The sequence below is a fragment of the Rhinolophus sinicus genome, chromosome 5, assembly GCF_057876585.1.
Source record: "Rhinolophus sinicus isolate RSI-liver-muscle chromosome 5, RSI-T2T, whole genome shotgun sequence".
Taxonomy (NCBI): Eukaryota; Metazoa; Chordata; class Mammalia; order Chiroptera; family Rhinolophidae; genus Rhinolophus; species Rhinolophus sinicus.
Genome location: NC_142505.1, coordinates 17,197,039 through 17,219,920, shown reverse-complemented (window position 1 = coordinate 17,219,920; position 22,882 = coordinate 17,197,039). Strand labels below are relative to the sequence as shown.

The following is a 22,882-nucleotide window of genomic DNA, read 5'->3' as shown; positions in this document are numbered from 1 at the left end:
GTATAGTAGATAGTTGTTGGGATTGTAATGACACCCAGAGAAAGGAGAGGAGGCTTTGCATGTAGAAGGGGAGGAATTAAATATGTGACTACTACATAATGCAGCAACCCTGGAAAGGTGCCTTTCACCATGTAAAATGGAAGTTAAAAAAAACAACAACAACAGAAAATAAACAAAAAGATAAACATTGTTTCTACTCAGGGCTTTAGATGAAGGGAAAAAAGTCTGAGAAATCTAATCTCATGTGTCGATGATTTAGAAATTCCAAGGTTAGAAATTAATGTAAAATTTATGCTGGAAAGATGAAACCTTTGGGAGAACTTGGCAGAATTAAATGTAATACAGTTTTATAGGGGCATCACACAAACCAAGATGGATAAGATTTCTACACATTGTAATAAAATAAAAATGAGGTCATGATAAAATATTACAAGTTACCTAAGGAAATGATCCACCATAAGGGAGAGTAAATGGATTAAACAGCTATTAGATAAAACTGAAAAGGGAATTAGAGAATGGGAAAATAGAGCTGGGAAATTTATGCATAATTCAGCATGAACATGTGAAAATATAGAAAAGATTAAGAGACCCAGAAGGTGGGATTAGATGATTCAACACGTGTAAAGGAAATTATAGATAAGGAATATAAAAGAAATGTAGGAGGGGTAATGTTTGAAGCAAAGTGGCTGAAAAAATTTTTAGAATGTGTTAAAGGTATGAATCCTGAAATTGAAGTAGAACAATTAGCCCTGAATAGGATCACTAAAGGTAAATTTATACCTAGACACATTGTAATAAAACAGAACTTCAAAGTCAAAGAAAAGTCTTGTAATAAAACAGAACCTCAAAGAAAGGGTGAATAAAATTACCTAAAAGGATTAGCAATTAAACTAACTCAAGAGCAACAATAGAAGGGAATTGAAAACTAAAATAACAAGTGAGATACCACTCTATCCCTATTAGAATGGCTAAAATTTTAAAATCTCACAATAACCCAATGTTGGCAGTATTCAGAGCAATAGAAACCCTCATTCATTGCTGATAGGGATTCAAAATGGTACAGCCACTTTGGAAGACAGTTTGGCAGTTTCTTACAAAGCTAAACACAAGCTTACATGATCTAGCAATCACACTCCTAGGTATTTCCAACTGAGTAGAAAACATACCCACACAAAAACTTTCATTCAAATGTTTGTAGCAGAATTATTCATAATCACCCCAAACTGGAAGAAACCAAGATGTCTTTAAATAGATGAATGGATAAACAAACTCTGATGCATCCATGTAATAGAATATTATTCAACAATAAAAAGTAATGAGCTATCTTATCACTAAAAGACATGGAGGAACATTAAATGCCTATTACCGAGTGAAGGAAGCTAATCTGAACTACATATTGTGTGATTCCAATTATATGAAGGAAAAGGCAAAACTATGGACATATTAAAAAGTACAGTGGTTGCCAGTGGTTCCTGGGGAAGGAGGGAAGGTGAAGTGCAGGTGATTTTTAGGGTGGTAAACTATTTTGTATGGTACTGTAATGGTGGATATATGTCATTATGCATTTGACAAAACCTAGGACTCTATAATACAAAGAGTAACCTTAACATAAACTATGTACTTTAGTTAATCGTGTGTTGTTAATTTATTAATTGTAACAAATGAGACACAATAAACATGTCAATAATAGGAGAAACTATGTATCAAAATGGGGAGTGGTAGAATGCTATGTACTACCATGTTTCCCCAAAAATGAGACCTAGCTGGACCATCAGCTCTAATGCGTCTTTTGGAGCAAAAATTAATATGAGACCCAGTATTATATTATATTATATTATATTATATTATATTATATTATATTATATTATATTATATTATATTATACCTGATCTTATAGTAAAATAAGACCAGGTCCTATATTAATTTTTGCTTCAAAAGAGGCATTAGAGCTGATTGTCTGACTAGGTCTTATTTTCGGGGAAACACGGTATCTGCTTTTATTTTTAGTAAATTTTAAAAAGGGGTGATAAGCAAATGTTGGAGGTGTTAAAATCATGCATATGCAAAACTGAGGTATTCTACAAGGTATAACAAAATAACTTTAAAAATTGAAAAGGCAAAGAAAAAACCCATCCTGTACTAAACATTGTAATCAATAATTAAAAAGTGACACCTTTTTCTCTGAGATGGGGATGAGAATAAGACGTCTTTTATTATCATTATTGGTACTAGAGAAGATCATAACCACTTCAGTAGGCAAGAGAAAGAAATAAAAGGTATAATATTGGGAAGAAAGAAAGAAAATCGTTATTTACAAATGAATTGATTTTGTGTTTAGAAAATCAGAGTATTTAAATAAATTTGGAAATGTTGCTGGATACAGGGTAAATATATGAAAAATATATATGCTAACAATTAGAAAATGACACTTAAAAATTCTGTTCTAATATAACAATATCAAATAACCAGGGGGGTGGAAATCTAAATATGAACAGAGTGTCTATGTGGAAAACTAGCAGACTTATTGTGAGAAATTTAAAAAGTCCTAAGTAAATACTGGAATATATCATGTTTCTGAATTGGAATACTTAATATTGTGAAGATCCTTATTCTCCCCAAAGATTCTATAAGTTCAGTGCAATCCCAGTAAAAATTTCATCAAGTTTTCTTGTAGAAATTAATATGCTGATTCTAAAACATAAGTGGAAATTCAGAGAACCAAGAATAGCCAAGAGTAACGAAGGTAGTCATGATGAATAAGAAGAAAGTTGAAGGACTATGTTACCAGACATCAAGACTTATAAAGCTTCATAATTAAAACAAGGTCTTATTGGCACAAAACAGACCAATAGAACAGAATACAAAGTCCAGAAGTACATCTACTTTGATATGTTGCTGAAAAACAAACTGGTTCTTGGTGCTCATCGCAAGAAGGAATTGAAGGATGCACCATGTAAGCCAAGCAAGCAGTAGATTTATTAGAGAAGCGTAGTGCACTCCCGCGATTGCAAGAGTGGGCAGGCTCGGAGTGGAGCAGCTGCCCTGAAGAGAAGTGGGGATTGGGGATTTATTACACTTAAAATGAAAGGGTGGGATATTCAGGACTTGACGGTAGCATCATAGGCATTCTTCGGTGGGTCCTTGCTGATACCTTCCCGTCTGGAGGGGGCGTTTTTGTCCTTATTTGGCTCTCTTGGAACTGCCATGGCTACACGGTGGGGTGGAGATTTTTCTTGGCTGCCATGCTAATAGCATTATAATCTATAGTAATCAGCTAAAGTTCACCTTAAGGGGCAAGATGGCGTCCTGATTCTCCCTCCGGCCCCTGAAATCCAGTCTGGCCGGATTGTAGTGGGCTTTTTCCTTAACTGCTACCCTTGCCTCTTCCTTTCTTTTCTCCTCTCTCCCTTGTGGCCCTATTCTTCCTGCCTATGGTAACATATATACCTCCGTATATGTTTGTTTATAACCAAGTTGCCATTGCAGTGCTTTCCTCATGAAGGGTGAAGTTACCCCTTTTGAGATAAAGAGTAATTTCCAGAAAAAATGTTTGGAAGGGCCAGACCTCAGTATCCTACTACTTTAACTCTAGCGGTCTCTGTTTCTATTGCCAGTGCCTCAGCTCTGTATTTAGAGCATTTACTTTATTCACTGAAGCCTGCTTCAGCAGTTTGGTTTAGGTTGCAGTTTGGCAGTGTGGAGTCCTATCATGCCTGTTAACTTGTGCAAACTCAACCAAGTATATTCATGGGGAAGGGGAGCGGGGAGGGAAAGTAATGTCAATACTGAAGCCAGTCTCCCTTTTCATTCAGTAACTATAAAATTGGGTAGTAAGCATGAGATGAGAAAGGTGAACTTGTGTTCCAGCTGTTGGTTCTCAGGTGTATCTGAATGTGTGAGCATCTTGCTTCAGGTACTGTGATTCTGTTTGCCATTAAGTGTGCTCACTGAACACAAGCTACTTCGTCTGCTATTCAGTGAAGAAATAGCATCTAGTCTAATCCTGAGGGGAAAACAGCTGTGCTAAACTTTCCAAGGCAATATGTGTAGTGGTCATGGGCTTGGGTTCTCCAGCCAGGCTACCTGGGTTCAATCCTAGCTCCATTTTACTTTCGTGTTTCCTGAGCAGGTTGCTTAACCTCTGTGCTCAGTGACCTTATCTGTACAATGGGGATAATAATAGCACTTCATAGCCTTGTTGTGATAATTAAATAACTAACATAAACTGTGGCTAGCACATAGTAACTACATAATCAGTGTTAACTATTTTTATTACCAGTGTTATTACCACCAAGAGGTGATAGGCTATATGGTCTCCAAGGTGGTACATTCAGAAGGGATTTCCAAGGAAACCTTAGCGAACACCTTCTTCACCTTCAGCTTATACTTTCGAACCCAACCCCAGTATGAGATATGATTCTGCTGTACCATCCTTGTTTCTCTGTCTGGTCCTTGGTCTTTTAGGGAGCTGACAATAAGTTGTGACTCATGGCATGGTCATATGCCACAGAGCACAGACGTGTGGCATGGAGCCTTTTGGATGGGGCAGGATGTATTCCCACAGAGGCAGTGTATGCGTTAGATGTTGTGAAATACGTTTTTATACATATATTTACATGCACATGTGCAGCCACCAGCATTTCCCTCTGTACAAAGTTCCATTGACTTTTTTAAGGTCAGTGCAGCCGTTATGCTTCTATCCTTAGCTTTTCACTAGAAAACGACTGGAGCGTGTGCTGTACAATGGTACCTACGCTAACACCAGCCTTGTGGTGCTGCCTGTGGGGGCATTACCATAGGGTACCGCACTCTAGTGTCTTATTACTATTCTTCCCCTGGCCCAGGGATTTTCAGCTCACCACTGATGGTTACCTTTGAAGAATTTGAAGAACTTTTAGCCATCTCCCCATCCTCCCCCTTACAGACACACAGACATAGACTCTTCATACGTACCTTCCAGGACTGTGAGAATTGAAATCCTGTTATACACACCCTTCTCGTAGCAAAGCTGTTCTTTGTTTTCTGCTGCACAGCACTGAGGCATACATAGCTATTTGTGACTCATCTCCCCCACGGCTGGCCAGAAATTCGGACCTGACTCAGACCACTGCATGACAGCCGCTGCTTCCTCTAGGGGCAGTACCAATGCGAACTAAGTTTTTGTGTGCTTCTCTCTGCTTTTCTTTTCCCCATCTTTCTATCTTCTGTGGCTTCTTGGATTTGCTTACAAAAAACTGGTCGCTTACAGTCCTTGCAAACTACTGAGTTCCGTCTTTCTGCACTGTGACCAACCAAATACATCGAACTCAAGTGGGTTTTATCATCGAGCTTCTCTTGGCCAGCAGACATCGGAGCCTGCTGGGTGCCTCTACCTCCAAAGGAGAGGCTTGCACTGTGCTTGGGGCATGAAAACGAGAAGGATTGAACTCTCACCAGGCTCGGTGCCTGGGATATTAGAGAGCTGGTTTTTGAGTAGAACAGGTTACGATCTGCTGTCCCATGTCCATGCCTTAGAGCAAGGAAAATAAAAGTTCAATGAGTTCTGTTTTAAGGGCATTTGTATAGTGTGTCTAAAACAGCTTAGGAACATGCATTTAATATTTCAAAGTAGGGATGTAAAATTATAGCACACATGTGTATTGCAAATTGAAGAATCTTGAAAAAAACTTATGCTGTATCCAGAGGGTACACTGGATTTTATCTTTCAAGTTATAAATATCCTGAAATGTTAACACCGTTTCATTTTTGTGTTCTTTTCCCTTTCTTCCTAGAATATTTTCCTTCTTGGATATAGTAACTTTGTGCCGATGTGCACAGATTTCCAAGGTAGAGTATTAACCAGATTTTTAATCAGTAAATATCAAGTTTTATTAGAATAAGGATGAGTTTTAGTTTCAGTAAACAATTAAAAATTAAAATGTCATTTTTTATATTTAACATAACACAATGTTATCAAAATTCCATAGTTGATTATCAACTTAATGTATATCAAGAATAAAAGTTTGAAAATACTGAGGTTGAATCAAGACTTTCTTTAACAGTCTCAATAAATATATCTTTTTCACCCCAATTCCTCCTCCTTTACTCCCACCTCCTAGGCCTGGAACATCTTAGCCCTGGATGGAAGCAACTGGCAAAGAATAGACCTTTTTAACTTTCAAACAGATGTAGAGGTAAGTTAACCTTGTTTTGGGCAAAAAACTTTTAAAAAAGATACGTGAACTGCTCACTCTTTCCTGCCTTTTTATTTTGATGCATTCAGATTTCATGTTAAGGTGGAACAGAGGGAAAAAACCTGGAAGGTATTTGCATACATCAAGACCAAAACTCTGCTTGTACTTAACTTTTGCTCTCTATCAGTAACACGTTACTGTTCACCCTTGTTCGTGTTTACAGTCTGCTCTACCACTCAGCTGTGTAAAGCCTCACACCTACATCATTAACACCTGGTTCAATGCTTTAATCTTAGGAGACTGTTGACAAATATTTGTTGATCTGAAAGATCCACTGAGAATTCTAATTCAGCATCAAGAATAGAGAAATGGCAGAAGCATGGGTCCCGGAGAGAGGCTGGAGGTGTCACGGAGTGTCTCTCCAGCTCAGCCATTTAAGCCATATAATCTCTCAGTGCCTGAGTTTTATTGTCTATTAAATAATCTTTAAAGCCTTTTATAATTCCAGGATTCTGGTGTATTTATCTGGAAATACATATATCTCTATTTAAGAGTGGTAAACCTGATCAAATGAGAAATTGATTTTAAAACAACTTTAATATTAAATACCAATTTCTAACCAAAAAGAAAGACGGAAGTAATAAAGAGCATTGCACATAGTAATTTCTGGAGCTATTTTAAGGATCTGGCAATTCTAAAGTTTATTGTCTACCGAAGTTAATAAAATCTTACTCATTTCTAGTTTAGCCAACTCAGCAGCGGAATTGCATTTTGATTCAGTTACGTACGTAGTGAGTTCATCCAGTGTTTTTACCAAAGTCTATGTTTTGTGTCTTGTTTAATGGAGAAGGAAATGAATGTGTTTAAAAGTGGGATGGGCCCAAACAATTTCCTGCGAGTTACTTAACCTGGTGTTCCTTAACCTAGAAGAACTCATGGCCAGTTGTGACGGCCCTTCACCTCCTTTAGGTTACTTGCTGCTAGACAGTCTCTGGTCCCACCTCAGACTGGTGAGCAGAACACCTGTAGCAAGTGAGGCTGCGCAAAGCGTTTCCCACAGTTGGTTTCTTCTCAAGTTGCGGTGCTCAGAGCTTGGAAGGGCACGGGGACTTCAGGGCTTCACCCCCATCCTGGAAAGATAAGCTCTAGTTCCTGGCTGGGACTGTGGTCCCTGAATTAGGAGTTCTTCAATGCTCTTCCCAGACTTAGCAGTGATGCAACAGTGCCCCACCCATGCAGACATGTCATCCCTGATCTCGGTTCCTTGTGTTTACTTAGTGATATTGAGGAGAACATTAAATTCCAAAAATTGTAGTTATTTCTACTGGCCCAAGGAGAGTCATTGTTTTACAAAAAGTTTGCAAGACATTTCTTCTTCTTCTGTGATTCTTATTGTCTCGTTAAGTTTTCTTTGATGGTTTTCCAAACTATACAGCTTTTTGGAAGACACATTAAAAACTTTTAAATTCAGGTATTAACAAGTACTGTTTCAAGTAAATAGCACTATCTTGTGCATTATTTGATTTCAGAATTTCAGCTGCCTGCTGCCTGCAGCTATATAAACACATTGCAGAAAAACTTAGTACCTCCACGAAAGGAGAGGGCAGTCTGTGGTTCACCACTTATGTAAAGAATGACATGCGAACAGCTGAAATAGTTGGCATCAGGGCTTCAGTCTTTCAATCTAGTCTAATACTATTCAGGTCCCCTTGGGGCTAACACCTTGATTCCAGGCTGGATTATGAATCAAGTGTTGGGGCCTCCCCTAATCTCTAAACAGGCCCTCTGGATTCTCACCCTGGGAACCATTCCGTGGATAAACTTATGGTCTCAAATTCATTTCTTCGGTATGAAAGTGGTGATTTATGGATATATTGAGAGAAGAGAAGTGCCCAGGATCAGGATTAATATACAAATAGTATTTACTGTGTGCCAGGCACTAGTCAAAGCACTTTACATATATTCATTTAATCCTCTCAAACACACCGTATTGAAGAAACTGAGGCACAGAAAGTTTGAGTAATTTACCCAAGTTCACTCACCTGGGAAGAGGAGAAAGTGGATACCTTGAACAGAGGATTACATGACTGTCGCATTTCAAAGAAAAGGCAGAGTAAAGCACCCAGCTGACAAGAGTGCGTCGTGCCTTTCCTTTAGCATTACTCTTGAAGAAGTGTTATTTCCCTGATGTGCAAGCATTTTCCATGCCTGTAGAAGTTGGACATTTTGTTGTCAATATCTTCATAGTTATTAAAGATGCTGCCAGGCCAAAAGGGACAAATAACCAAGTAGTATTAAAAAGTTAGTGTCCCTCCATTTAGGCCTTATTTTTCTCTAAAGCCCTTCATTCCAAATGCACACATACAGCATACTATCTGCTTTATAATATATAGAGACATAGACTTGAATTTTGCATTTGGAAAGGATTTGCTCATTTTTTCCTTTTAGTTAGAAACAATGGAGCAGAAAATTCTGAATGTAATTAAAAAAAAATTTTTTTTAATTGGGGAATATTGGAGGACATGTGTTTCTCTAGGGCTCATCAGCTCCAAGTAGTTGCCCTTCAATCTAGTTGTGGAGGGCGCAGCTCAGCTCCAAGTCCAGTTGCCGTTTTCAATCTTTAGTTGCAGGGAGTGCAGCCCACCATCCCATGGTGGGAATTGAAGCAGCAACCTTGTTGTTGAGAGCTCACGCTCTAACCAACTGAGCCATCTGGCTGCCTTTCCAGAAGCTCAGCGGCAGCTTGTTTGTCTTCAATCTAGTTGTGGAGGGCGCAGCTCACTGGCCCATGTGGGAATCGAACTGGCAACCCTGTTGTTCAGAGCTTGTGCTCTAACCAACTGAGCCATCCGGCTGCCCCCTGAATGTAACTTTTTTATTCCAGCAAAAACTTGTACTCCAAATAAAGGAAGAATGGAAAGCATATATAAATGCAACTAACTTGAAATGGAGAAAAATATATTGTGTGCTCCATTTGTAGACATTGGTGTGGAATTTTGTTTTGTTTTTGATGTTTTTCAATACTTAAATATTTATCTTGGATTTCCAAGTCATAATCTCCCCCCCCCCCAATGACAGTAATTTATTTCACAATTGTCTAGAATTTTGTTTCAAAAACTAATTATTAGGTAGTACTCAAGAAAGCATAAATAAAGCCATTAGCAATATCACAGTTTGGATTTTCAATTTAATTAAGATGTTAGCCAGGTAACAATAGCCGTGAACCCAGATCCTGTGATCCTTTCTTTAGTTTGATGTGTCCTAGTGAATTCTCAGTGCTTACAGATCGGTCCAAGATTGCTATTTTGTAAAGTATGATAATAGTATTAAGAACAAAACAAAGTGGCGCTTTTCAATGTTTTAGCCCTTGCGTATGTAGTAGTTATTGAGAGCACACAGACTTTAGAATCAGAAAACTCTGTTAGAACCCCAACTCTGCTACTCACTAAAGTGTAACCTTGGCACTTTAATTATTCAGTATCTTTATTTGCAAAATGAAGGTATTGGGTCCAGTTTGTATTGGTCAGGAATCTCCAGAGCAACAGAAACAACAGGGTGTCTGTGTGTATAGAGATACAGAAAGACTTATTATAAGAAAGTGGGTCACGTGATTATGGAGGCTGAGAAGTCTCAAGCTGGAGACCCCCGAGAGCCAATGTGTAGCTCCACTCCAAGTCTGAAGGCCTTTGAACCAGCAGAGCCGATGGTATGAATTCTAATCTGAAAGCCGGCAGATTCAAGGCCCACGAAGAGCTGATGTTTCAGTTCACGTCCAAAGGCCAGGAAAGACCAATGTCCCAGCTCAAGCAGTCAGGCAGGAGGCATTCCGTCTTAGCCTTGTTTGTTCTGTTCAGGTCTTTAATTGGTTGCATGCGGCCCACTCTCACTAAGGAGAGCAGCCTGCTTGGTTTGCTGATTCAAATGTGAATCTCATCCGGAAAAACCCTCAGACACACCCCAAATGACGTTTGGCCAAATGTCTGGGCATCCTGTAGCCCAGTCAGGTTGACACATACAATTAATCATGACAAGATCACTCCTTGTCAACTTGGCATCCATATAATTCTCTTTAAACCATACTTCATCTCTAAACAATAACAAGGTCTTAATTCCACCTAATGTGATACAACTATCTGATGTACAACCCGAAACACATTAACCGCTTCTTCAGAAGGGGAGGTTAAGTCCTTGAGTGATGTTCTCTCTTCTGCTTGATATCCTGTGCCTTAGATACAGTGATGCAGAATTAACAGTACGTAAATACTATAATATAAAGTCAGTCCATCTTACCTTACATGATGAGGGAACCAGAGAGGAAAGAAAAATATATTTGCTTTGTATATACACAAACATGCATATTTATAACAAAATGGGGAGGAAATACCCAGGATAATTATAGTCCTCATTTCCATAATGGGCCCTGATGTCATAGTTGGTGTTTATAGCTACCTTCTTCTACTGCGCATTCTTTATTCCCTTTGTCTTCAGCAAGTACCTCAACTGGTCCGGTTGTTTACCTAGTGGAGTGATCCAAACTCTCATTCCGGAAGTGTATGGGCCGTTTGCAGTCCTGCCTGGATTGGCTTCTAGTTTTCCATTGGCTTTAGTCACAGGGAATGCTAATACTATGGGATATCTAAGGGCTCCCCTGTATTCCTTTCCTCCATTGTGGAATAACAATCCATAAGGTTGTCATGAGCAGTAAATGAGCCATAATAGCTAAAAGAAAGTGTTAAAATTGTGCCCGAAAAAGTGGAAGGGCTTAATCAATGTTCATTTTCTTTTTTTCTCCTCTGTCTGCCCGTACCCAGCCAAAGTTCCTCTTTCAGAACAAATATGTTTAAATAGGTGATTGCTAAGGAGGATGAGGGGATGCCTTTATGATGCGTTTTCAAACTTTTAGAATGGTAATGTTTAGCCAAAATAGAATTTCTTGTTTTAAGGCAACTTTGTTTAGCTCTCTGCCCAGCAGCCAGTGTTCCCACAGCTGACCTCAAAAATCCTTGTAATTGGTGGAATAGCTATGAGCCCTGAGTAGGGGAGGCCTGACTCCAGAGTTAAGGCTTTCAAAAAGTAGTGCCCTTTTTATTTCTTTTTAAATATGTAATGCTTTACTTAAAAACATTTTTCAATGCTTATAGCCCCTTTATGCATCAGGGACAGAAGTGGGGTGTTGGAGGAATGTTCCCAAATATCTTCTATTACCCCTGGAGAAATATATCCACTTCCTAAATTTCAGGTTATTATGCTGTTAGATATACAGCATGAAAAACAAGATTTCTTTCCAACTTTGATTCAAGGGTCGAGTGGTGGAAAACATCTCAAAGCGATGCGGTGGGTTCCTGCGGAAGCTCAGCTTGCGAGGCTGCATCGGTGTTGGGGACTCCTCCTTGAAGTAAGTCAGGTCACAGCGACTCACTCACGTGGAAGCGTGTGGCTGACATTTGCATCGGAAAAAATAAACCACGCGTACGATTTGCTGTGCTTTTGTGAGATTCTTCCTACGGTAATTCGTGTAGAGTAATGAGAGAACCATGACTTTAGACTCAACAGGCCTGGATTAGAAACTGAGCTCCATTGTTGTGCGGGATGTGACCTTGGGGTGAATGATTTCACCTCGCTGAGTGTCAGTTCTCTCCTCTGCAAAGTGAAGGCGGTTACAGCACCTGCATGGGAATGTCAAGAGTATCACATGAAATAATATGTGTGAAGTGCCTGGCACAGAATATTCTATTAGTTCACCTCTCCTATTCCCATCTTCACTTTCCCATCTTCCTAGTTTCCTTCTCATAATAGCGGCTACCTTTTTATATAAATTTTACTAATTTTAACAAAGTAATTCTTTCAAAAATTTCCTTAGCATAACCTGGAAGTTTGCTTCTTCATAATGGAATGTGATTATCCGTTCATTTTATTATAGTTAGCAGTATAGTCTATCCAACCAAATGCTTGCCCACCTCTTACTGGATAGCTGTTATTTAGTGGAAGTATTATCCATCGTTAAGGACACGTGCTTTGAACTTTTCTGGAGACAAGACCTTATTAAAACCTTGATGTCCTTATCCTTGTGGCCTCTAGTATTTTTGGAGGTTGGCTAGAACCGCAGACGAAGCATGACTGCAGTATACATCCATCGCAGCTGCCAGTACGAATGTGCAGTGGATAGTGATTACAAACAGTAGAATTTGTAACTGAAACATCTGCTGTACCATTGCTAAGAAAATCGATTTGTAACATCTTTTAAGGATGAAAACACTTCCTTTAAATATTATGGAACAAGGTGATTTTTTTTTTAAATCAAGAAATTCAGATCATCACACCAAATTTTCTGCTACTTCAAAAGCTTCGTAAACCAGTAGCATAGATTGGTTCTATTTTGACAGGAAGCTTAAATATACCGAATAGGTCCTAAAATAATTTACGATAGAGAACATAAGTCTAATAGTGGTTCCATTAAAGAAACTACAATAACCGTGAAGATTGTCAATGAGGAGTATCAAAGAAATATATTCTTATCTTAGCAATTGGAATAATGCCACATATACTAGCAAAACTGTTCCATAAGGCTAAGAATGTCTGGCCCTACCCGTGGCCAGAGAAAGAGTCTCCAGAAAGACCCTAGGGTAATCAAGTGACAGCCTGGTACAATACAAGAAAGATTTGGCCCCCTCGCTTCCAACTGACTTTTCAGTTGGAGGAACTTAACAGGCAGGCAGGCCCCCATTCTTAGATGACCACCAAGGGGTGGGTGAGGGTTACAACTGAGCCATAGTCGGCCTAGAGCTTTGCTTGTCCCAGTGTGGTCCCCAGAGTGACAGTACTGGCATCACCCGGGAGCTTGTTACAAGTGTGACTATCAAGCAGTTTGTGTAGACCTATCATCAGAATCTGTATTGTGACCAGAACCCCACCTGTTTCACGTGCACATGAAAGTTTGAGGAGCACTAGTACCTATAGGCAACAATAATATATTGTACACGGAAAACTGTGTTAAGAGAATAGATCTCATGTTAAGTGTTCTTTGCACAATAAAATACATTTTTAGAAGTTTGAGAAGCACTGTTCTAAATGCGAATGGTTACACATGCCCTCTAGTGACTACCCAGAAACATGCAAGGAGTTTTTAAATGTTTTCTCATTTTAGGACCTTTGCACAGAACTGCCGAAACATTGAACATTTAAACCTCAATGGGTGCACAAAAATCACTGACAGGTAAGTAATGAAAACTACTCTGGTGACTTATTGGCCATGGGAAGAGTGAGGGGAGAGAATCATGGTTGAAAATATCTTTAGTGCCTCTGCTCTTTTTCAGCACGTGTTATAGCCTTAGCAGATTTTGTTCCAAGCTGAAACATCTGGATCTGACTTCCTGTGTGTCCATTACAAACAGCTCCTTAAAGGGGATCAGGTAAGACTACCTGTTACTTGTAGTCAAGAGAAATCCCCACAGCTGTGAACGTTTTGGTGTGTCTAAAACCTTTCTGATGGTCCCATTGGAGCAGGAAATAGGTGACTCAGACATGCCACAGAGGTTCTCTCTCCCCAGGATTGCTTGTGATTTACTAAACTCAAAGTTGGTGATAAATTCTCTGTGGGATGGACTGCGCATGCGTGGTTTTGTTTCTTGTTCTCTCAGTGAGGGCTGCCGAAACCTGGAGTACCTGAACCTCTCGTGGTGTGATCAGATCACGAAGGACGGTGTTGAGGCCCTGGTGCGAGGTTGCCGAGGCCTCAAAGCCCTGCTCCTGAGGGGCTGCACACAGGTACCGCGGGGGTCACACACCGTGTGTAGCGAGTGTTAGGTGTGGGCACCTCAGGTGGGGACTTGATGTTGCCTTTTCCTTGGTGCCCTGACCTGGTTCCATCCCGCTGTGTTTTCTCTGTCCGCTCAGTTAGAAGACGAAGCTCTAAAACACATTCAGAATTACTGCCAGGAGCTTGTGAGCCTCAACTTACAGTCCTGCTCAGTAAGTAACGGGCCCTCCTGCTCTGTGCCCTTTCCCTCGGGAACCTGCCGCAGGCAGCGGCCTGCTTGCCGCCCCGAATCTCTTATCTCGTGTCTTCTGTGACCTACCCATTTGCCATGAGATGAGAAAACGACGACGTAACCAAAAAGGCCAGTATGAAGCCATTGACGTTGCCCCTCAAACACTATAGATCAGAGTCTGTCTTTGTTTATTTTGGGGGATCAGGAATGCTGTCACTGACCTGAACAATTCAGGCTAAGGGCTCACAGTCTTTTTTTACTTATAAACTGGGGATGATGACGTCTATTTTGTACATTATCTCAGTAAATAAAAAATGACAGATGGGAAAATGCTTTGAAAAATAAAGGGCACATGCAAGAGCAGCGTGTACTTTTCATCAGAGCTTTAGCATGTGAAAAACTATGGTTCCTTCTCCACTGCCATTGTAAAAATGGACAACCGAGAAGGATGGTAGCTCCGTCCTACTGGGTTCCAAGGGAAACATCAATGATGAGGGAAGTAAGAGAAATCCCTTGCATTTGGTATGTAGTGAATGAATTGTAAATCTTTAGAGTCCCTGATGGTGGGAGAGAAAAGGGAAACCAGTTTCTGGGCATATATCGATCTTATGGGCCTGCACTGTTCAAAAATAGGACCTTGAATAGCATGTAGGATAGATAGCACTGTTAGATGACTTGAAGTATAATATAAATGTGCATGTTTATTTCTACATAAATTAGTAGATGTAAATACAAATATTATTTTGAATGGTTCTTTATCAATTTAGTGATTTATTTAATTTTGCTATTCTCTAAACACTTGAGGAAATAAGTAGACACATATATGATTTATATGGTAGATTTGTATGATAGATGTCTACAGCATTAATCTATAGAGATTCAACCACAAGTTAATAAGTCACTTAATCAGGCACGTCTCATGAGCTCTCTATTTAATCTGACTTTTAATACAAGTTTATCACATTTTCCTTTAAAAAAAAATCTGGGAAGGGAAATAGAATTTTAATGGCCATTACCTTTTTTTTTTTTTTTTTTTATAATGAGGGTGCAGCTCACAGTGGCCCTTGCGGGGATCGAACCGGCAACCTTGGTGTTATTGGCACCACGCTCTAACCAACCGAGCTAACCAGCCACCCCTAGAATTTTAAAATATCACTCTCTATTAGTAATGCTAGAATATTTTTAAAGCTGTGCAGAGATAGCATAATACATGTCTGTCCTGTATGTCACCTTATTTTGTTGAATTAGGATAAAATGCTAGTAACTGGCAACCCCAACTAATTGACCAACAGTAGACCCCATTTTTCTGTGGCTCCATTTCAGTAAGCTGGTGCCTTCTGATTTCCCTGCCCGTTGTGTCTCCCCAGCGCATTACGGATGGAGGCGTGGTGCAGATTTGCAGGGGCTGCCACCGGCTGCAGGCCCTCTGTCTTTCTGGCTGCGGCAACCTCACGGATGCCTCTCTCACAGCCCTGGCTTTGAACTGCCCGAGACTTCAGTGAGTGGGCTGATCGGGAGGCTTCCTGTAGGAAGGAAGGGCTTTGCCAGCTGGTGGGACACGTGCTGGTGGGGGCATGGTTGTGTTGTTGGCTTTTGTCTGATGGATTGGAGTGGGTGTAACCCTGTTCATTTAGGGATGTATGGGAGAGTATTAAACTGTCCACCACCAGGGAATCTTTTTAAAAATTTTCAATTATAGTTGCAGTCAATATTATTTTATATTAGTTTCAGATGTACAATATAGTGGTTAGACATTTATATAATTTACAAAGTGATTCCCCCCTGATTAGTCAAGTACCCACCGGGCACCATACCTAGTTACTGCGGTGTTCTCGACTGTGTGCTGTACTTCACATCCGCTGACTGTTTTGTAACTGCCAGTGTGTACTTCTTAATCCCTTCCTCTTTTTCACCCTTCCCTGCGTCCCTCCCCCAATTTAGCACCCATCAGTTTTGAACCTCAGTGTCTTGCTGGACTGCACATGTTTGCCCACCCGACTTGCCTCACCTGTTGTTCGTTACCTTGACATCAGTGATCTGATAAGGATAGCAGCCTCGCATCCAAATGTCACCTGTTTCTCCTCTAAACCAGCTGCTAAATGGACAGAATGGGGGGAGGGAATCCCAGTCGCTTTATTTATCATCTTCCCCGAGCAGGAAGAAGAGTTTTGTTTTGTTCTAACAAATAATGATTTATTTTGGTATTCTCCACATAATACTGTGAATATTAAAACTTTAATAATAGCAACCAAATACTAATCATAGTTCATATCGATTGAACGCCAAGCTCTGTGATAGGCACTTTTATCAGCATTATCGCATTTAATCCTCACCAAATCTCTAGGAGGTAGGTGCTGTTATTCTTACTTGTTTTGTAGAGGAGAAACTGAGACTCAAAGAATATCACATAATTTGACCTGGGTCACATGATGAGTAAGAAGTAAAACTAGAATATGAACTTGTTGATTTTGACTTCAGAACCAGCAATCTTACTTAACCCCTGTAGGCAGAAAAAAAGATACTTGCTTATTTTTCTTTATTTACTGGTGAAACTGACCCATTTCTCAGGCTTACCCCAGTTACATATCTTTTAGGGGTTGTCTGATTTGGTCTTTGGCCCATTTTTTTACTGTTGTATTAGGTATGCTTGTAGATAATTTTGATATTTCTGTGCAGTAAAAGGAATCTGTGTGATCAAAACTGGTTAGAAAAGAGGTCAAAATTTTTGCTATAAGGGAGTATTTAACTAAAAATGTTCTTATTTATGCATCCATCCCTGTTAAGCACAAGTGTTGAGAATCAACTCTGTCCTTCATTGGCTGTAAATTTTTAAAATTTCCTTTAGGGTAACAGAATTTCAGTAAATGTAGTGTGTGTGTGTGTGTGTGTGTGTGTGTGTGTATATATATATGTCAAGATGATTTTTGTTGAGTAAAAGTTCATTTTAATTGTGTTTAAAAGTCAACAAATATTGGAAAAATATTTAAAAACATTTGTAACAATGTGCTGGTGGAATTGTGGGAAGATTCCTGGATTTTCTATCCGAGTTTGGGATGGGACTTGGGGACTTAGGGCAGGTCACATTGCTCCCGAAGCATCATTCTCCTCATCTGTCCAGTGGGAACAGTGTTTGCATTTACAACCCTCAGGGCTGTTACCAGAAGCAAGAGTGTGTCAGGAGCAGAGTGAACTCATGCGTGTGCACCATAAAGGACGTGCTCCTCTCGTTAACCATTTGCTACTTTTCTCTCCCCTGCATGCCTTATCCCAGGATTTTGGAGGCTGCCCGATGTTCCCATTTGACTGATGCAGGCTTTACACTTTTAGCTCGGGTAAGGCGGAGGTTTTAAAAAACCAAACCAAACTCTAGTTCACCTCCCTCATTCCAAATAACTTGCAGTGGCTTTGGAGTGTGCGAAAAACTACCTCAGAAATGACAGGCACTAAGTCGCATAGACTCCTCAGGGTGTTCTGCATATTTTGTAGTTGGCCGGAAAGCGAGGGAGGTCCCACAGAGGTTGTGTGGCTCGTCCAGATAGCACTGGCAGGTGTAAGCACATGAGAGGAGCCTCTTCCCTGGACGGAGATGCCCCTCAGATACAGACGCCAGCGCAGCCTCCCCTCCCTGGGCTGCGCTCTGCCTCTGCTCCTCCTGCCACATTGCACGCAAGTGCCGACGGCCCGACGGCCGTGGGGGCCCCTCTGGCCGCCAGCCTGAAACGCATGTCCTCTTGGGGACGCTCATACACATTTCCTCCTACCCAGCCCTCACCTGCCCACACTGTGGCCTGTGGTTAAAATGTACCTGCTGACATTTGTGAGCACAGGGCAGGTGTAGGCAACTACCTTTCTTAATGGAAGAGAACAAAGATATGGGCCAGTACTCAGGGGCAGAGCAAGCGTCCGGTGTTGCTCTCGCCACTGACCGTGTGGTGAGGCATGTTGTATGGACTCTTTCAGAATTGCCATGAGCTGGAGAAGATGGATCTTGAAGAATGCGTTCTGGTGAGTGGTCCCATGACAGCCCTGCCCCTCAGGCACCGCAGACAGCCAGGCAGAGCCAGGTGCCAGCTGGCTGTTGTCGGGACCCTCTTTGCCCCAGGCAGGTGTCAGGGCTGGGGCACCCGTGAGGCCATGGCAGTGGAGGGCGTCAACTTTGGGCTCTTCTCAGTCATCACACGGAGCTACAGTCGAGAAGTTCAGAACAGCTCCGTCTTCTGCCAAACATTAAAAAAACAACTAAATCCCCTCTGATTTTGACAGAACTTAAGAGAGGAATAAGCTGGCATGTCCACTGAGGTGACTCCATAGAATCTTGGGGGACCCTCCTGGCCCACTCGCGCTGTGTCCTCTGTCCCTAGGCCCCCTTGGGGCACAGAGGACAGACCCAGGAACAGCTTTGCATCCTCAGGAGTGGGCAGAGTTGAGCTTGCTGGTGCAGAGAGGAGCTCCCAGCCCAAGTGTGCTTGACATGAGTTTTTAATTCTTTTGCATCTTTTGATTCTCGTGTTCAGGAGAAGCCAGAATTAGGTATTAAGTTCTGGTGTAGAAGCCACACTGACACAGCGTGTTTCTCTCCAGATAACCGACAGCACACTCATCCAGCTCTCCATTCACTGTCCTAAGCTGCAAGCCCTGGTGAGTCTGAGTTTTTGCGACATTAGTCACCTCTTAGGGGACCCTCCCACCACAGCAAGTATCTGGGTTTCCTTTCTGTAAAGGAATCATTTTTGGTTTCAAAAATCTAGTAGTTGGGCGAACTTGGGAGGCAGGGTATCTGAACATCACTGTTTTCATTTTAGGATGTGAACCTAACATAGGGACCCATGTCCTTATCACTTCACACAAGCTCATGTCCATCATCAGGTAGAGTGAAGTTAGCAGGTTAAGTGATAGAATCTAAGATGAAAAATTGAGGCCATCCTTGTGTTATATTTACATTTCATATCTGTGTATATATACACACATGTATATAAAGGAAAGGAATTAGCATCTACTGAAAGACCCACAGTGAGCAGTGAAAAGTAACCCTGACACTCACACTTCTCACACCCAGCTATTTGACCATGAACCCGGGGCAGGGATGGAATCCCCATTGCTGAGCAAGCCCCCGGGCACAGTGCTACCGCGAGATACGTTGTCTCTCACTTAACCCCATCCACTGTGGACGCCCCATTTTATTAGTGAAAAAACTGAGGCTCAGAGCCTTTATGGATCTTGCCCAAAGTTCCACGACTGCTCAGAGGCCCCAGATGCCTTGGCCTCTGTGGGGTCTGGTCTTTCCAATCCTGAGATGCAGGGGTTTCCCAAGGCAGTTTTCTCTGAAACGTGCTGTCCTCGGAGGCTAGAACTTCATGACATCAGTAAAGCTCCGTTGCGCCCTGCGTTCCTCTCACCAATTTTCCGTATTTCCACATTCCCTCTGGATATGGTTTCCCTCAGGAACAAGTGCAGCTGGGTTTTGGACACCTCTGGGACTTCTTTTTAAAAGAGTTTGAGGTCCGATTTCAGGCATTAGTCAGGAACCTCCCTGGATCCAGATTCCCTGACTAAACTCTTTTCCATCTGTGTATTGCAGAAAATTTTGTAGTTCTAATGTCTTTATTCCTAAATTGGTTCAGATCCGGTTTTATAATTGGCAGAGCTATTATTCAGATGTACTTTCTCTTTTGATTCCCTCCACCCCTATGTCCCTGAGACCTGCCTCTCGGAGATGTGGGGAAACTTAGGAACCCCATGCTTCATTTCCTGCTTTGACCTCCTTCCGCTCTGCTAACCAAGGGCTCTCTATCCTACCCTGAGATATCCTAGACTCGGACTCCCACCTCTTCATCAGTGCCCACAAGACGTCTCCTCACATGAGGATGGAGGGGTCCAAGGGGGGTTACCCTGAGCACAGCCAGGCCTTCCACCTGCTCCCTAACTCCGGCACTGCTCAGGAGTGCATGGTCCATGCTAGTGACTTGTCAGGGAATGCAGGGATTCTGGTGACCGAAAACATCTGCCAGCTAGTCCCCTATATTTGTACAAGCTACTGCTAGAAAGGCGACTTAAGTTACAATAAAACCAGAAGTCTAAGATGAGAGCCCCCCGTCAAAAAAACACACCCCAAAAAACCATTAAGGACTATAAGCAGAAAAGCAGGGAAACAATTGCAATTGAATCTAAACTTAGCTTTGAAGATCCCTAATAGCCATTGTGTTACAGTCGCCTACAGCATTCAGTACAGTAACATGCTGTACAGGTCTGTAGCCTGGGAGCAACAGGCTGTACAATACAGCCCAGGTGTGCAGTAGGCTGTACTGTCCAGGTGTGTGTAAATGCACTGATGAGCGCAGTGACAAAATCGACCAACAACGCATTTCTTAGAATGTGTCCCCATTGTTAAGTGATGCATGACTGTAATTGAGAGATTAGTTTCAGATGTACAACATAATGATTCGGTATTTGTATATACTGCGAAATGATCACCACATACAGGCAACATCTGTTCCCCCCCACATTGTTACAAAATTTTTATTTTGTTGTGATGAGAACAAAGATATTTACTCGAGTAACTTTCAAATATGCAATACCCTATTATTAACTATAGTCACCACGCTGTACACTACATCCTTATGACATTTTGTAACTGGAAAATTATACCTTTTGACCCCCTTTACCCATTTCTCTCGCCCTCTCCACCGCTGGCAGCCACCAATCTATTCTCTATGAGCTTATTTTAAATTCCATCTTTAAGTGAGATCATATGGTATTAATATTTGTCTGACTTATTTCACTTAGCATAATACCCTCAGGGTCCATCCATGTTGTCACAAATGGCAAGTTCTTTTTTTGTATTTGCGGTGTGTGTGTGTGAATCACATTTTCTTAACCCATTTATCTCATGGTGGACACTTAGGTTGTTTCCATGTCTTGCCTATTGTAAATAATGCTGCATATATTTTTTTGAATTGGTGTTTTCATTTTCTTCAGGTAAAAACCCAGAAGTAGAACCACTGGATCATATAATAGTTCTATTTTTAATTTTTTGAGGAACCTCTTATTATTTTCAATACTAATTGTACCAATTTACATTCCCACCATTAATGTACAGAAGTTCCCTTTTCTCCACATTCTCAATACTTCTTGTCTTTTTGGTAATAGGGATTCTAACAGGTGTGTTTGTTTTTATGCCAATACAGTACTGTTTTCATTATTATAGCCTTGTAATATAGTTTGAAGTCAGGGAAACTGATGCTTTGTTCTTCTTTCTCAAGATTGCTTTCTTACCATTATCTTTTGTGGTTCCATATGAATTTTAGGATTGTTTTTTCTATTTCTGTGAAAATGCCATTGGAATTTTAATAGGTTTTTCATTGATTCTGTAGATTGCTTTGGGTAGTACAGACATTTTAACAGTATTCTTCCAGTTTATAAGCATGGAATTCATTTGTGTCTTATTCAGTTTCTTTTGTCAGTGTGTTATTGTTTTCAGAGTACAGGTCTTGCAGCTCCTGGTTAAATTTCTTTTTAGATATTTTATTTTTCATGCAAATATAAATGGGATTTTCTTAATTTCACTTTCTGGTAGTTTGTTATCAGTGTACAGAAACACAACAGATATTTGTATATTGATGTTGTATCCTACAACTTGACTGAATTCGTTTGTTCTAACAATTTCTTTATGGAGTCTTCAGGATTTTTTATGTCTTCCTCTGCAAAAAGTGAGTTTTACTAATTCCATTCCAACTTGGATGCCTTTTCTCTTTTTCTTGCCTAATTGCTCTGGTGATGGCTTCCAGTACCACCTTGTCTGATCTATGCCTTACTGTAAGGGGAATCCTCTTATGTTGCCTCTTAAACCAGACCATCCCCTACAATTTTGATTTCCGTTTTTAAAAGTCAGAAAGGTGAGAGAAACCACTCAGGTCACAGCTGCAGCAAACCCAGGGCCATAGGGCCCCAAGGCTTTGTGTCTGATCCTCCCATTAATAAACGGTTGCTCCAGGATGCTACGCAGGCCAGCTTCCCTGTTCTTCCTGGGCCATGAGCCTTGGAATGAGAGGGTTTTGCAAACATGTTTTTTTTCCTCCCTGTTCCAGAGTCTGTCCCACTGTGAGCTCATCACAGATGATGGAATTCTGCACCTGAGCAACAGCACCTGTGGCCACGAGAGGCTGCGGGTACTGGAACTGGACAACTGCCTGCTCATCACCGATGTGGCCCTGGAACACCTGGAGAACTGCCGTGGCCTGGAGCGCCTGGAGCTGTATGACTGTCAGCAGGTCACGCGCGCAGGCATCAAGCGGATGCGGGTAAGTGTGGGCAGGAGTCAGTACACCCGGCAGTTTCTAAGCAAGCAATGAACACATCCTGCCCTAAACCAATGGTTACGCAAACGTAGCTGTTACACAAGTGTCTCCTTAGACTTCTTCAGAAAAAGACCCCACCCTTGAAGATTCAACTTCCAGAATAGGTTTCACGTAACGTGTTTCCCTGAAAACAAGACCTAACCGGAAAATAAGCCCTAACATTCTTTTTCAGGAGGACATCCTTTGAACATAAGCCCTAATGCATCTTTTGGAGCAAACCTTAATATAAGACCCAGTCTTATTTTCGGGAAACACAGTGGTCTGGTGATCAGCAACCTTATAAAGGGCTTGAGGTCATTACTAGGAGGAGGTAGAATGTGGTCTGGGCTAATTTCCAGGTGAGAGGGCTTAATAGAACGTGGCTTTC

At 41.2% G+C, this 22,882-nt stretch overlaps 1 protein-coding gene across 5 annotated transcripts in view; it reads left to right on the top strand.

Moving 5' to 3' along the window:
• FBXL2 (F-box and leucine rich repeat protein 2) overlaps window positions 1-22,882 on the top strand; it is a 60,927-nt gene that overhangs the window by 19,299 nt on the left and 18,746 nt on the right. For 4 of the 5 annotated variants that reach the window (XR_002137030.3, XR_002137033.3, XM_019727724.3 and 1 more), the window contains 12 exons: window positions 5,772-5,826; window positions 6,099-6,173; window positions 11,474-11,568; window positions 13,318-13,386; window positions 13,487-13,582; window positions 13,811-13,937; window positions 14,067-14,141; window positions 15,529-15,659; window positions 17,433-17,493; window positions 18,122-18,166; window positions 18,743-18,799; window positions 22,246-22,458. Coding sequence is in view for 3 of the 5 variants with exons in the window: in XM_019727724.3 (XP_019583283.1) it covers window positions 5,772-5,826; window positions 6,099-6,173; window positions 11,474-11,568; window positions 13,318-13,386; window positions 13,487-13,582; window positions 13,811-13,937; window positions 14,067-14,141; window positions 15,529-15,659; window positions 17,433-17,493; window positions 18,122-18,166; window positions 18,743-18,799; window positions 22,246-22,458 (1,099 nt within the window). In the remaining 2 variants the exon portion in view is untranslated. Of the gene's footprint in view, window positions 1-5,771; window positions 5,827-6,098; window positions 6,174-11,473; window positions 11,569-13,317; window positions 13,387-13,467; window positions 13,583-13,810; window positions 13,938-14,066; window positions 14,142-15,528; window positions 15,660-17,432; window positions 17,494-18,121; window positions 18,167-18,742; window positions 18,800-22,245; window positions 22,459-22,882 lie in introns of those variants that run through there. The other variant, XM_074312710.2, reaches the window with a different exon arrangement.